Source organism: Canis lupus, chromosome 15, assembly GCF_011100685.1.
Source record: "Canis lupus familiaris isolate Mischka breed German Shepherd chromosome 15, alternate assembly UU_Cfam_GSD_1.0, whole genome shotgun sequence".
NCBI lineage: Eukaryota > Metazoa > Chordata > Mammalia > Carnivora > Canidae > Canis > Canis lupus.
In genome coordinates, this window is record NC_049236.1 from 18,638,136 (window position 1) to 18,654,533 (window position 16,398).

General features: G+C 42.6%; 1 protein-coding gene across 1 annotated transcript; it reads left to right on the plus strand.

The window, feature by feature from the left end:
- Positions 1-121: 121 nt before the first annotated feature.
- TOX4 (TOX high mobility group box family member 4) lies at positions 122-16,070 on the plus strand. Its single transcript, XM_038558476.1, has 9 exons — positions 122-210; positions 352-420; positions 8,039-8,281; positions 9,110-9,370; positions 9,722-9,952; positions 12,203-12,283; positions 12,825-13,568; positions 14,343-14,506; positions 15,344-16,070. Exons 1-9 carry the CDS (start codon positions 205-207, stop codon positions 15,402-15,404), a joined length of 1,860 nt encoding a protein of 619 aa, XP_038414404.1. The 5' UTR covers positions 122-204; the 3' UTR covers positions 15,405-16,070.
- Positions 16,071-16,398: the final 328 nt, after the last annotated feature.

A 16,398-nucleotide genomic window follows, 5' to 3' on the forward strand; every position in this document is an offset into this window, starting at 1 on the left:
GGCGCCGGCGGCTGCCATCGCCCCGCCGGGCTCCAGGGGGCGGTAGCCGCCCCTCCCGTCCGCTCGGCCTTCCCGGCAGCCGCCGCACGGCGCTCCCGCCAATCAGCGGACAGCGACGCGCCGCCTGGCGGAAGTGACGCAAGGCAGGAGGCGGGGGCGGGGGGTCGATGAGGGGGCTGAGACGGAGGTAGCCGTTGTGTGAAGATGGAGGTAGGGGCCTGGGTGGCGGAGCGCGGCCGGCCGGGTGGGAGCGAAGGCGGGGAGGGGCGCGGGGGCGGGGGCAGAAGCCTCGCTCCCCGCTGACCGCCCGCCCCGCCTAACCTAGCCCCGCGGCTGTCTTTTGGTTTCCAGTTTCCCGGAGGAAATGACAATTACCTGACGATCACTGGGCCCTCGCACCCCTTCCTGTCGGGGGCCGAGGTGAGCACGGGCTGCCGACGCTGCGGGGGGGGGGGGGCGGGGGAGGGCGACCCCGACCTGGGGTCATGGCCGGGAGCATTTCCGCCCGCGCGCGGGGCCAGCGCGGTGCCGCGGGAGCCGTCGGCCGGACCCGCTCCCGGTTGCGGTCCAGGGTCGGGGGTCGCGACGTCTGTCCGCAGGGCTTGTTCTGCCGGTGGCGGGAGGGGAGGCGGCAGCTGCCCACAGCCGCGCGGGGCGTGGGGGCGCGCGTGGGGCTCGGCGTCCCGGCAGGGCCTCGCCTTGGGCGGCGGCCAGGCGGCGCTGGAAGGGGAGGTGGCGGTGGTGGCGGGCGCTCTACGAGGCGCGCGGAAGCCTCGCCTCGGACCCCGCGACGGGGACGCCCGCCGGGGCGGGGCAACGCAGAGATGGGGAGCAGGCAGAAGTCAGTCCCTTGGTCTTGAGCTTTTTGGGGTTTTAGGGTTTTGGGGGGGTTGTTGCTTTTTTTTTTTTGAGATCCTCCGTACTTTTTCCCCCCAAAGTAATGTGAACCACTTGCATCGGGTTTTGTTGTTGTTGTTGTTTGTTTTTGTTTTGTTTTGTTTTGTTGTCCTAAGAATTTTAGTTGCTGTTGAATCGGGCTTACCCTGTGTGACCCCTTAATATTTTCAGGGATGAGAATTAGACTGAAAAGGGGACAGGTGCCAGTCTGATCCTTTGCTGCCTGCCATTCACCGGTTACTGTTGTCCTCTTACGGAGGGCAAAGTGTAAACTCCAGTGAACAAGGGATTTAGAAATGACACAAAACGAAACCTCTGTGATGCTTTCCAGTCGCGTTTTGCCAGTTTCTTGTAAAGTGACATCTCCATGGTTTTAGTTTCGTTATTTGGAGGGTTGTTAAGTCTTCTGTGGGCCCCATTCCCCGTGAAAGTGCATCGTTGCCAATTTCTTCTGAATCAGGTTTAAATCTAGAGTGTGGTGAATTTCGCACAGGCCTCTATCCTTTGGTTTTGTTTTTGTGACTTAAATTAAGAAAACAAAATTATTTTGCCAAAAAGCTCACGACTAAATTTCAGTGTCTTCTTTTTTTTTTTTTTTTTTTTTTTTTTTAGCTTAGGTCTTTGTCATTGCTAACAGTTCTTCTCATTACAGCTTCACTTTCCCTTCCCCCCCCCTTTTTTTTTTTTTGGACTTTTATTTCAGTTGGCTTGTGGTTTTTGTTGTATCTGGTCTTATTGTGAACCACCCCTAATATAACTTAGAACTAAGTTAAAGGTGATGTTTTTACATTTTTCTTTTAGAAACAGTGATATTTAGAGTTTTTTTGCAAGAAAAAAGATATTTTTTTGTATTATATTTTGCCCCAAAAATACTAACCATAAAAATTTTTTGAAAAATTGGACTTCATTGAAGTTAGGAACTCTTTTTCATCAAAAGACATCATTAAGAAGTTAACTAGGTATATCACAGACTGGGAGAAGATATTTTAATACACATATCTGACACATTCAGGATATATCAAATACTTACATAGAGTAAAAGAATCTAATTCAAAAATGGGCAAAAATATTTGACCACACACTTCACAAAAGAGGGTTTCCAAATTGATATTAGCCATATGAAAGAGTGTCATCATTCATCAGGGAAGTGGCACTTAAAATTATAACAAGCACGACTGTATACCCACTAGAATGGTTAGAATTAAAAACACTGACAATTACAAGATTTTGCAAGGCTATACATAACTTTTTTTTTTTTAAGATTTCTTATTTATTCATCAAAGAGAGAGTGAGAGCATGGGGGCAGGGGCAGGGCTTGAGGGAGGGGAAGAAGTAGACTCCTGGCTGAGCAGGGAGCCAGATGTGGGGCTTGATCCCAGGGCCCCAGAATCATGACCTGAACCAAAGGCAGATGCTTAACCAACTGAGCCACCCAGGGTGCCCAGGATGTAGATAACTCTTAATCATTGCTGATGAAAGTGTAAACTGATTCAGTCACTTTGGATAACTGGCAATTTCTGCTAAAGATGAACATATACCTACCCTATGACCCCTCAGTTACACTCCTTGATGAAAGAAATGAGAAATTCACCAGAAACTGTACATAGCAACTTTACACGTAATAGCTAAGTACTGGAAACAACCTAGATGTGTATAAACTGGTACATTTCTAGAAAGGGACACTACACAGCAATAAAAAAGGACATCAACTACTAAATGTACCTCAAGTGATCTCAAAAATATATGGTGTTTAGTAAAAAGCCTGAAATAAAAGAATAGCCACTATAATAAGTTCATGTTTTTAATGAATATTAGGAACGGACAATGTGAAACTATGGTAATTGAAATCAGAATAATAGTGCCTGTTGTGAAAAGGAGAGAGTATTGATTGGGGAAGAGTATGAAAAAATCTTTTACAGTGATAGAAATGTTCCATATCTTTGATCTGGATGATGATTAATTGGATATTTACATATATAAAGATTCTTTGAGTTACATACCTTACATCTGCATACTTAATTTTACCTAAATAAAATAAATGATACTAAAGATTTCTAAGGAATAAGTATCCAGAGAGGAAGGTGTAGCATCTATTATATTATAGCATTGCTAGAGACAGGAAAGTTCTGCTATCTGAAGAGAGTTTATTAATCTTTCTGTTTCCCTCATTCAGGTTGCCTCTTCTACAATGATACTGTGCTTTGAGCACTTTTTGGGAAATAATGCAAAGATACCTTTTTTTTTTTTTTTAAGATTTTATTTATTCACAAGAGACACACACAGAAGCAGAGACACAGGCAGAGGGAGAAGCAGGCTTCATGCAGGGAGCCTGATGTGGGACTTGAACCTGGGACTCCAGGATCACACCCTGGGCTGAAGGCAGATGCTCAACCACTGAGCCACCCAGGGATCCCCCAAAGATACCTATTTTTAATTAGGAAAAGTACTTACGATATTAGAACCATTTATTTATTTCAGGCTGTATAGTTAAAATTTTCACTACTATAGCATTTTTTAAGAACCATGAATCATCTCAATGATCCATCGTACCGATGTACTATGAGTAAATACGTATTGGATTAAGGTAAATTTCTTTTTTTTTTTTTTTTTTTTGATTTTATTTATGTATTCATGATAGTCACAGAGAGAGAGAGAGAGGGGCAGAGACACAGAGAGAGAAGCAGGCTCCATGCATCGGAAGCCCGATGTGGGATTCGATCCCGGGTCTCCAGGATCGCGCCCTGGGCCAAAGGCAGGCGCCAAACCGCTGCGCCACCCAGGGATCCCGGTAAATTTCTTAAAAATGAGTAATCTAGGGATCCCTGGGTGGCGCAGCGGTTTGGCGCCTGCCTTTGGCCCAGGGCGCGATCCTGGAGACCCGGGATCGAATCCCACATCGGGCTCCCGGTGCATGGAGCCTGCTTCTCCCTCTGCCTGTGTCTCTGCCTCTCTCTCTCTCTCTCTCTGTGACCATCATAAATAATAAAAAAAAAAATAAATAAATAAATAATAAATAAATTTAAATAAATGAATAAAAATGAGTAATCTACACTATTTAAAGAAATACTGGGTTGTATGTTTTGGCATGGGGAAATAGGAAAAGAGAGGAAAATCATATTTTTTATTTTTTGGTTCTCTGAACATCCAGAGCTGAATACTTTTGTTTATAACTGTAATTCCCAAATCGTTTCCTCCCTCAAAAAAGCCCATAAATTTAAGAGAGAAGGAAAAGAAAGCTGAGACGGTAGCTCCATCATGTTCCTGTTTTCTCCTTCTGGGTTGAAATCATTTATTTTTACCTGAATATTTCCTACAATTTTATCTATGTTTTATATGTGATAGAGTATGCCCTAGTAATGTAGTAGATCCACTAAAATAAAATAACTAGCTTTTCATTATTGGTTTTTCCCCATAATGTTATAGATCATTTATGGTAGTAAAAGAGATTTAGAGTGAATCTCTGGTGTTATTCTAGCCCGTGGTTTTACGCCTCTGTATTCTTGATAATTTCTATTTACTTTTTTTATTTTTTATTTTTTATTTTTTAATTTTTACTTATTTATGATAGTCACAGAGAGAGAGAGAGAGAGAGAGAGAGAGGCAGAGACACAGGCAGAGGGAGAAGCAGGCTCCATGCACCGGGAGCCCGACGTGGGATTCGATCCCAGGTCTCCAGGATCGCGCCCTGGGCCAAAGGCAGGCGCCAAACCGCTGCGCCACCCAGGGATCCCCACTATTTACTTTTTTTACTTCAGGAAGAAACAAATAAGCAAATCAACCCCCCCACCAAAAAAAAAAAAAAAACAACAACAACATTAAAGCTGTGGATACTGAATGACAAAGCTGTTTCCACATTCCAGGGGGTGGTGCATACAAAGAATGCCTTGTTTATTTGATACAATGGGATCTCCGCTTGTCTGTTCTTTTAGTGTAGTCCATGAGAGCCCTCCAGATGGTTTATGAGGGGTAGTCCTTTTCAGAACACTGGTCTCTTGTTTCAGATATGAAATTTTACTTTTTCAAGTTCTCTTTAACGAATAGTATCATTTTCATACCTTGGCAGAGTTGCCTTTTTATTTGTTCTGTTAAGCAGAAAAGGATAGACATCTTTTGCTTTCTCAGATCAATCTGTATCTTGTTAAAAAAAAAAAAAAATTGAAAACTAGTGGGACGCCTGGGTGGCTCAGCAGTTGAGCATCTGCCTTCAGCTCAGGGCGTGATCCTGGAAACCCGGGATCATGTCCCACGTCGGGCTCCCCGCAGGGAGCCTGCTTCTCCCTCTGCCTGTGTCTCTGCCTCTCTCTGTGTCTCTCAGGAATAAATACTACTACTGTCATACAGCTATTAATCTCAGTACAGTAAATGTTTCCCCTGATCCTTTTTCCCATAACTTTGCTCGTATGACAATTTGGTAGAAATCTTTGGGATCCCTGGGTGGCGCAGCGGTTTAGCGCCTGCCTTTGGCCCAGGGCGCGATCCTGGAGACCTGGGATCGAATCCCACGTTGGGCTCCGGGTGCATGGAGCCTGCTTCTCCCTCTGCCTGTGTCTCTGCCTCTCTCTTTCTCTCTGTGTGACTATCATAAATAAATAAAAATTAAAAAAAAAAAAAAAAGAAATCTTTGTACTCTCTTCTTGAAAAATCTCACATAAACCTAAACTGAAATTTCAGAGAGAGTCATGGACCTGAAGTTCAGAACTTTTTCACACAATAACAAGAATTATAAACTGTGTACTGAGAAAAAGTTCAGTTCTTGGGGAGATTTTTATTTTCCCATCAAGAACTGCTTGCTATGTTCCTTGTGCCACTCTCATCTTACATCTCAGACAACTACCAAATTTTTATTATATTAAGTAAAATAGTAAGGATCTTGGAGGAAGAAAATGTAGAAATGAAGCTGTATCCATCTTTTTGTCTTCTAGGAAACATTTTTCAGTTTGCTAATGTGATAAAGAGAGATTAGGCATTTCACAGACATACTTTTTTCACCCTAGTTTCTACTAGATGGAAATATTCTTTCCAGCAATGTCTTTTCTTTTTTTTTTTTTTTTTTTAAGATTTTGTTGATTTACTCATGAGAGACACAGAGAGAGGCAGAGAGACACAAGCAGAGGGAGAAGGGGGCTCCATGCTGGGAGCTGGATGCGGGATTTATCCAGGGACTCCAGGATCACACCCTGGGCTGAAGGCAGGCGCTAAACCGCTGAGCCACCCGGGGATCCCTCCTGCAATGTCTTCATTAAAATAAAAATTGTGGGGCACCTGGCTGGCTCAATCGGAAGAGCAGAAGAGCGAGCGAGTCTTGACTTAGGGTCTTGAGTTCAAGCCCCACATTGAGTGTAGAGATTACTTAAATAAATAAAACTTAAGAAATAAAATTAAAACGGTGATATTAATGAGGCCCTTTCTGAGGAACTCTTTAAAATGCATCGTTTAGGGCAGCCTGGGTGGCTCAGCAGTTTAGCGCCGCTTTCAGCCCAGGGCGCCATCCTGGAGACCCAGAATCTAGTCCCACATCAGGCTCCCTGCATGGAGCCTGCTTCTCCCTGTGCGTGTGCCTGTGGCCCCCCCCCCACCCCGGTCTGTCTCTCATGAATAAATAAATAAAATCTTTAAAAATAATAAAATGCATCATTTAATCATGGGAAAGAAGCATGGATACCTATTCAATTTGATCTGAATGAGTTGATATTTACTATTCCATGTGATAGGTTAATTGCATTTAAAGTTTCCAAAATTCCAATTCTCTATAACTAATTAGCAGATTGGGGCACCTGGGTGGTTCAGTCAGTTGGGTGTCTGCCTTCAGCTTGGGTTGTGATCCCTGGGTCCTGGGATCAAGCCTGGCATTGGGCTCCCTGCTGAGCAGAGAGCCTGCTTCTCCTTCTCCTCTGCTTGGTCTCTCTCTCTCTCTCTCTCTCTCTCTCTCTCTCTGAGCCGAATTAATAAATAGATAAAATCATAGAATAAAAAAAAAAAGCAGGTCACAAGTTAATAATTACAATATCATCATTAATAGCAGTGGTTTATAGTTCTTAAACAACTATAGATATGAAATAATGTGATGAGGTTTTGTTACTGAATTTCATTAATTATAATAATATAAGTAGATTGCCATTACAGCTCTTATTTTATAGATGAGGAAAACCCCTTCCGAGTCATATAGTAAGTGGCAAAGCTGGAACCTGAACCCAGACCTCTCTGACACCAAAGTCTCTTGCAAGTATTTATAATGTTGGCATTTCAGTTTTTTAGTGTCAAGAAGGAACTGTAGCATTTAATGTATCTTAGTTCAGACATTGGTCTGTTCTGGGTCTCTGAAGAGTAGACCCACTCAGTATAGAAAGACTATGTATTACTATAGTTGAGTTCAGAGGAAGGAATTGAGGTTTATAGCCAGCTGGAGTAGCCCTTTTCTCCTCCTCTTGCAGAAAGGCTCTGTCAGAGCAAGACTAGGAATGTTAGAGAACCAGTTTGCCTGTTGGCTCTAGGTTTTTCTCCTCAGTATTAGACTTACCTTGGCATTGTTGGGTTTTCCAAGAATGCTGTACGAATGAGAATAGTACTTGTTATGATTTCTTTTTTTTTTTCTTTTTGAGAATATTACTTGTTATGATTTCTAAGATGGAACTCTTAAGTGTAGATATTTTAGAGGAGGATATCATTCTCATGACAGTACCTTTTAGGATTTGCTTCAAAGGAACCTAAAAACAAAGTATAATTATCTGGTTGACAATGAATTTCTGTGGTCTAATAGTTCGAGTAACTGCTATTAGAATCTTTTGGGAGTTTTTGATCACCATAGGCAAAACAATTTACATTAAGACGTGGGTCCTTACCAACAGTGCTGAAAGAGTCACTCATTAGAACAGTAAGCATGATAGGACAACTGAGATAAAGGCAGATTTTAAAAACTGGAAACTGTGATTGATTTTGGCAGCCTTGTATTTGCCTTATGACCAAGGCTGTGAGGAAGAAGAGAGGTTTATTTGTAAAATTAAATAGGTCCTAAGAAATTGATAACAAAAATAGGACGCAGGCTGGAAAAAGGTGCACTAAGAAAGCAGTGCCCAGCTGTTCTTGACTTGGCGGTATGCCGGTCCTCTTTCCACTAATTGTCTTTCCTTTTCTCCCCCTACAGACATTCCATACTCCGAGCTTGGGAGATGAGGAATTTGAAATCCCACCTATCTCCTTGGATTCTGACCCCTCGCTGGCTGTTTCGGATGTGGTCGGCCACTTTGATGACCTAGCAGACCCCTCCTCCTCCCAGGATGGCAGCTTTTCAGCCCAGTATGGGGTCCAGACATTGGACATGCCTGTGGGCATGACCCATGGCTTGATGGAGCAGGGCGGGGGGCTCCTGAGTGGGGGCTTGACCATGGTAAGGGCAAGACGTTATCAGGCCTCCCAGGCTGTGGGCACGGTGCTGGGCAGACACGGGCAACTCTCCCTGCTACCACACTTGGATATTACTTGGTTCTCATCCTGTGGTTAAAGGCTCACCAGCAAAGATTTAATTTCCCCTGAAGGAAAATTGAGTCAAAACTTGAAAATGATTTAAAAATCAGTGTTGACCCTGATATAAAAATGATTGTGATGGGCGGGGGGGAGGTTGGTGTGTTTTTTTCCCTTCTGCTATTGGCTTCACATCCTAGGATTAAAATGTGAGTGTGATAGCTGGCATATTCTTTATTCAAAACCATCCGAACCAAATGTATTGATTGTGGAGTAGTCTGTGTTACACATCAGTGTATTGGGTTTCCAGCACACCTTATCAACACATCTTCACACTATATTTGATGCCAAACATCTCTAACATTGGCTTTATCCACTCTTGATCGTGTTGCAACTTTTAAAACCATTATTATAGAGAGTACAGGGAGGAAGTTTTTCTTTACCCTATGTGTAATCACTACCTCCAGATTACGGAATAACTTATTTGTTCTTTAACTTGTCCAAAATTAAGACTTCTCCGGTTATTTTTCATGATTTTGGAACAGGCTTTTAGTACAAAGAAGTGATTTTAATTAAATTTCTGTACTTTATTAAAAAGTTTAATATATTTTATATATAATTATTTGATGTTTAGTCTTTTAAAAGATGATACAGTCTGGGTAAGCAAAGGTTTATAAACTGTCCTGAATTCAGTGGGGGGAAAGAGTGGTGTTTTTTATATTTAGTGTTTAATTAGTCCTTCTGCTTCTCTCAGGACTTGGACCATTCTATAGGAACTCAGTATAGTGCCAACCCACCTGTTACAATTGATGTACCAATGGCAGACATGACATCTGGCTTGATGGGGCATAGCCAGTTGACCACCATTGATCAGTCAGAACTGAGTTCTCAACTTGGTTTGAGCTTAGGGGGTGGCACCATCCTGCCACCTGCCCAGTCACCTGAGGATCGTCTTTCAACCACCCCTTCACCTACTAGTTCACTTCATGAGGATGGTGTTGAGGATTTCCGGAGGGTGAGGCATTCCCTGCCAAAATAAATCTGCCATGATATTCTGGGATAAAACTCTTGGCATACAGAGCCTACTCAGTAGTATTTGCTCCTGCCCTGCCATCTCCTCTGCTCTTTTCTGGGTATGGGGTCCTGCCTCTCAGTCTCCAGTTTATAATGCTTTTCCCAATCCCCACTCTAATTGGTCCTCACATACTTTACTAATGTCTTAATCCTATTGCCTCTTTTTAGCATTTCTGAAAATTCCATCCATGTGCCTAGTTAGTTCCCCCCATATAAAAGTCCTTTTTTTACAGTTCTACAGACATGATACTTCCCTCTTCCCTTTTGTAATTCTCTCTTTTCTCCCTTGCAGCAAGTTCCCAGCCAGAAGACCGTTGTGGTGGAAGCAGGAAAAAAGCAGAAGGCCCCAAAGAAGAGAAAAAAGAAAGATCCTAATGAACCCCAGAAGCCAGTTTCAGCATATGCTTTATTCTTTCGTGATACACAGGCTGCCATCAAGGGACAGAATCCCAATGCCACTTTTGGGGAGGTTTCAAAAATTGTGGCCTCCATGTGGGATAGTCTTGGAGAGGAGCAAAAACAGGTGAACAAAACATGGAGAGACTAGTGGGTAGTGAATGTCCTAGAAATTCTTAAGTAGGGGGATAAACTAAGTTTTCTTTTAACTTTTTAAGTTATTTAATATCAACTCTTTGTTAGTAGCATTCACAGATCATTCTGTCTTAGAAGTTGCAGCCATCCACTGAATCCAGAATGCAAATCTAAAATTACTAATTTTTATAAAAACACTGAATCTAATTTAACTAAACTCCATTTTTTCCCCATCTGTAAAATTAGGCCATTCCTTGGTAAATTGCATCTCTAAAATCCACTAGCCTAAACTTGAACTTAGAGTTTTATTTAGTTCATGGTTTTCTCATTGGCCTAATATAAATTTAAAAACTATAGTTAATTTCTCTAAATTTAATATAGATTTTAAAAAGTAGAGGCCCCTGAATGGCTTTGTTGGCTAAGCATCCGAATCTTGGTTTCAGCTCAGGTTGTGCATGATCTTAGGGTTGTGAGATTCAGCCCCACATTGGGCTCTGCACTGGGTGTGGAGCCTAAGATTCTCTTTCTCTCTGCATCCCCTCCCCGCTCCATTCCCCTCTCGCTCTCAAAATACGTGAAAATTATGATGTAAATATGTGTACAATTATATGTGTAAATATATGATACAGTTAATATTGAAGATGGCTAGAATTATCATTGTCCTGTCATTTGCCCCAGATCTTGTGTCAAAGTGAGTCTGCTACTTAATACTTCTTTTTAAAGATTTTATTTATTTGAGAGGGAGTGCACACAAGTGGGGTGAGAGGCAAAGGGAAAAGCAGATTCCCTGCTGAACGGAAAGCCTGATGCAGGGGCTTGATCACAGGATCACAACCTGAGCCTAAGGCAGACGCCCAAGAGACTGAGCCACCCACATGCCCCATGCTATTTAATATTTGAAACAAAGGCTGAAATTTATTAACTTCTAGGAATTACTATTGCTGCTCAACAAACCACAAATTTAATAGCTTTAAATAGTGGCAGTTTATTATTTCTCATGATAATGTAAATTGGTTAGATGGTTTTCTTCATGTTGCCTGGGCTCATTCTTGTGGTGGTAGTCAGGTGACTGCTGGTATGGCTGACGGAGGTGATCTTGCTCTCCTGTCTGACATTTGGTTTAGATTCCTGCTCATTCACTTGGCTTCTCCTTCAAAAGGCTAGACTGATTTCTTTATAGTATGGCAGACTTAGAGCAAGGTCTCTCTGTCACTTTCTTAGGGTCAAAGCAATTTGTAGAGCTATCCCAGATTCTGAGTAAGGGGAAATAGGTTTCAGCCCTTGATGGGAAAAGTATGCAAGATGGGAGTTCTTGTGGCCATCATATGTTGCAAATAATTTGCCAAATTCCTTAAGGGGGAGTATACCCATTAGACACAATCCCAGGCTGAGCAGACTGTTGATCTTATACAATGTTTGGATCCAAAATTTTTTTAGTTACAAAAAGTGGGCATGAGTTTGTGTTAGCTTTAGAAGGGTTGTTGTTGGGGGTCTAGGTGGCTCAGTAATGGAGCGCCTGCCTTCGGCCCAGGGCGTGACCCCAGGGTCCTAGGATCAAATCCCACATCAGGCTCCCTGCAGGGGAGCCTGCTTCTCCCTCTGCCTGTGTCTCTGCCTCTTTCTGTGTCTCTCATGAATAAATAAGATCTTAAAAGAAAACTTGACTTTTTTTTTTTTAAGATTTTATCCATTTATTCCTGAGAGACACAGGCAGAGGGAGAAGCAGGCTACCCAGGACTCCAGGATCATGCCCCGAGCTCAAGGCAGACGCCCAACCGCTGAGCCACCCAGGCGTTCTGAAACTTTGACTTTAGGGGGGAAAAAAGTGTAGTTGTTCTGGCAAGATTTCTTGATTGACTTTTAGATGCATGGTCACTTGCAAAGTCTGCCATAGAGGTTGTCTTGGTTATCAGCTTCCAGAACTGTTTGTATGTATGTATGTATTTATTTATTTATGATAATCACACAGAGAGAGAGAGAGAGGCAGAGACATAGGCAGAGGGAGAAGCAGGCTCCATGCACTGGGAGCGCGACGTGGGATTCGATCCCAGGTCTCCAGGATTGCGCCCTGGGCCAAAGGCAGGCGCTAAACCGCTGCGCCACCCAGGGATCCCTCCAGAACGGTTTTTGCTAAAAAGAGTTGGCAATATTTAACTGAATTGTCATTCGTTGATAAATAACATAGAATTTGTCTTTTCTAGGGACATGGGGACTTTTTAAACAGTCTCTCCTTTTCCGATAGGTGTATAAGAGGAAAACTGAAGCTGCCAAGAAAGAGTATCTGAAGGCTCTGGCTGCATATAAAGACAATCAAGAGTGTCAGGTAAGAGGGTTGTTTAAGCCAATAAAAAGAGGTGCCTGGGTGGCTGTTAGTTAAGCACCTGCCTTCAGCCCAGGTCATGATTGCATGTTCCTGGGATCGAGCCCTACATGGGGCTCCCTGCTCAGTGGGGAGCCTGCTTCTCCCACTCCCCCAGCTCATGCTCACACACGCGTGCTCTTTCTCTTTGTCAACTAATCTTTAAAAAAAATAAACCAGTAAAAATATTTTTGGAGCTGATTATTAGCAGTTATAAGAAGTAAATACCACCCCAAATTTGTGGGACTTATTAATACTATGTAATATTAAAAGCTTAAAAGTATAATACGTTTCCTGTTGTTTCCATCATAAATTTTGCCACAATCTGAGTTTATCTCCATTATTTACAGTTACTCCATTATTTACTCCCACAGCTCTTAGATCTTTTCTTGGGAGGTGATTAGTGTAGTGAATGTGTTCTGGGGAGGAGAGTAAATTTCCCAATGACTTGGTGGGTGTTTTGTTTTTTGTTTTTTGTTTTTTTTTTGTTTTTTTGGTCTCTTAGGCCACTGTGGAAACAGTAGAATTGGATCCAGTGCCACCGTCACAGACGCCTTCTCCACCTCCTATGGCTACTGTTGACCCAGCATCTCCAGCACCAGCCACAACAGAGCCCCCTGCCCTGTCCCCTTCCATTGTTGTTAACTCCACTCTTTCCTCGTATGTGGCAAACCAGGCATCTTCTGGGGCCGGAGGTCAGCCCAATATCACCAAGTTGATTATTACCAAACAGATGTTACCCTCTTCTATTACTATGTCTCAAGGAGGGATGGTTACTGTTATCCCAGCCACAGTGGTGACCTCCCGGGGGATCCAACTAGGCCAAACCAGTACAGCCACCATCCAGCCCAGTCAGCAAGCCCAAATTGTCACTCGCTCAGTGTTGCAGGCAGCGGCAGCGGCAGCTGCTTCTATGCAACTGCCTCCACCTCGACTACAACCCCCTCCACTGCAACAGATGCCTCAGCCCCCCACTCAGCAGCAAGTGACCATCCTTCAGCAGCCTCCCCCACTTCAGGCCATGCAACAGCCTCCACCTCAGAAAGTCCGAATCAATTTACAGCAACAGCCACCTCCTCTGCAGATCAAAATTGTACCTCCACCCACTCTGAAAATGCAGACAACCTTAGTCCCACCAACTGTGGAAAGTAGTCCTGAGCGGCCTGTGAACAACAGCCCTGAGGCCCACACAGTAGAGGAAACCTCTCCTGAGACGATCTGTGAGATGATCACAGATGTAGTTCCTGAGGTGAGCCTGTTTTTCAAGTCTTTCTCCAGATCAGGAGAAAGAATTATTTTGGTTGCCCCAATAAAAGTGGAGGTTGCTACTAGCATTTAATGTCTGGCAATCAGGAATTCTCCTAGGACTTCCCTGCGACTGTGACTTGTACGCATGATAGTATGTAGTGTTTTTGGTGAGAAACATTAAGGAGGATATTCTGTGCCAGACCTTAACTAAGCAGAAGTCATACTGCAGTTCTCTGAGAGAGAATATCGTCTAAGCATAGTGTTATTTTTCAGAGGTGTCTATCCAGTGGAAGAACTTAAATCTCCAAAACTGTGGATTTAAGATCTTGCATTTCTATGTTTCCGCTGCTTGGCTTAATGTTTTAAGCAGAGGATGGATGGCTAGAAAAAAATTGGTTTATATCATTGAATCTTTTCAAAGAGACATAAACAGATGCCAGTTACCCTAGTTTTAATTTGTACATCACCGGTAGTCATTAAAAAAAAATACATCTATGGGTCTGTTTGGAGACTCTAGGTCCACAATTAAAAATTAAAGAGTACTGGCATGTGGCCAGCATTCCGCCAGTTGGAAGACTTGATGTCAGTCTGCTTGGCAAAATTTTAAAGCTGCATATAGAAAGGGAGACCAAGCACTCCTCTTTTATAACTCTACCCCCATATGTGAAGGATTGTAATACCTGGTGCTCCGTTGACTCCCAGAGTTAATTTGATCAGCCGGCTAGTTAAGTAAGTAGCAATCTGATTCATTTTTGGTGCTCTCTCCCTCTCATAGGTTGAATCTCCTTCTCAAATGGATGTTGAATTGGTGAGTGGGTCTCCTGTGACCCTCTCACCCCAGCCTCGATGTGTGAGGTCCGGCTGTGAGAACCCTCCGGTTGTGAGTAAGGACTGGGACAATGAGTACTGCAGCAATGAATGTGTGGTGAAGCACTGCAGGTGAGTTTACAGTTTGCCTTCTTATAATTCAGGTATTGCTAAGTTAACTGTTGGAAAACATGGCAAACCTGAGCATATAATCAGCATCACCCGACCTTAGGTAGACTAGATTTTTATATATATGTCTGATTATGGAGGCTACTAGAAAAGGTCCCCTGCTTAAGAAGAGCTTACATTTGCCACATAGACAGGTGATATAATTAGCAGTTTCTGCTTTTTGGTTACATTATATTCAGTTACATATGCTCTTGTAAAAAATTATAACACTTTAAGTTGTTAGATTACAGATATTAGCTTAGCTTCTTTCCTTAGCAGAAATCCAACCACTCGGAATTAGAATTTGAGGAGGGGGACACCTGGGTGGCTCAGTGATGGAGCATCTGCCTTTGGCTCAGGGCATGATCCCAGAGTCCCACATCGGGCATGGAGCCTGCTTTTCCTCCCTCTGCCTGTGTCTCTGATTTTCTGTGTTTCTCATGAATTAATAAAAAAAATAAAAATAAAAAACTTGAGGAGGACCATTATGCCAAGTGCTAAGTAGCACAATAAGGTGCCAGGTATGGCAGGAGTAGGGGTGGATGGTAGGGGCAAGAGAAGTTCTGAAGATTTTGCCCATCTCCCCAGTTTTCCTGGGATTTACCTTTATCTATGAAACAAGTATTGGTACTTAGTCAAATCGTCTTCAGTAAATTAGGACAGCCTAAACTTTCTAGGCTCACTGTCCTTATATTCCTATTGGGTGATATCATTTTATCTTAATGAAGCTATTTGAGAGAGTTTAAAAGACTATATCTAGGCTGTAATTCTAAATTTATATGTATCTCTCTTCTCTCTTAGGGATGTCTTCTTGGCCTGGGTGGCTTCTAGAAATTCAAACACAGTGGTGTTTGTGAAGTAGTCCTTCCTGTTCTCCAAGCCAGTGAAGATTTATCTGCTGGGAATGTCTAAGAGCCTCTTTTTAAAACAAGCTGAGCTTCTGGTAGTCCCTGATCTCAACCCATGACAGTCTTTGTGCTTCTCCTCTTTCAGTCTCTTCATCAGGGGCCAGTGTGGAGCAAGGCCGGGGAGTTTGCTGTAACCTGGAACTGCTTTTTACTTTCAAGTACAAGCAGAGATACCAATGAGCATAGCAGAGGAAAGGTGAAGGGAATATGGACAAGCAGAACATAGGGGTGGTACTGGTGGGGGCTGAGGAAATGCAATATAATTGTCCTAGGACATGCCTCAACAGTTATTAAAATGATGGGAGAAGACTCAGCTTTGAGCCTAGGATAAAACACTGTGCATCCATTTTAAAGGGTATAAAAGGTTGCATTAAAGGTTACCTCTTAAACAGGAATGATTGCTATCACACCTCTACATTGCTTTGAGAACTAAAGTTTTCAACAGAGTAGGCACACTGGACTATAGGGAAAATACCATCACCTAGGAGTTTATTTATTTCTCTTTACAAATAATGTTATTTCTGTAGTCCATGACCATCCTCCTTGCAGTTACCACATTTTATGAGTGTAAGGGGCAGAAGTCTATATCCTTAATATAAGAAGTTTTACCAAAGTCTAAAGAAGTTGTGTTCACTTGTGTTTAATGAAATCTCTCTTAAAAAAATAGGCTAGAGGTGTTTTCACTTACATAATATGTAGGCTTTCTGTACAGTGTAGGAATTCATTTAAATTTAATGTAAGATAGGCTTATTTTTCTTAGAAGTATGTAAAGGAAAAAAAAGACCAGCAAAGCCACAGTTGTAACACAATAAACTATTTAGAGCATGTTAGCCCTAATAACCTTAAGTGAAATCAGATCTTACCTTGAGAAAAAGCTGTCCTAGAGAACCCCCTTCTTGATTACGATGTTCATGTAGTACTAACTGCTAATCACTTAGATCCTATACA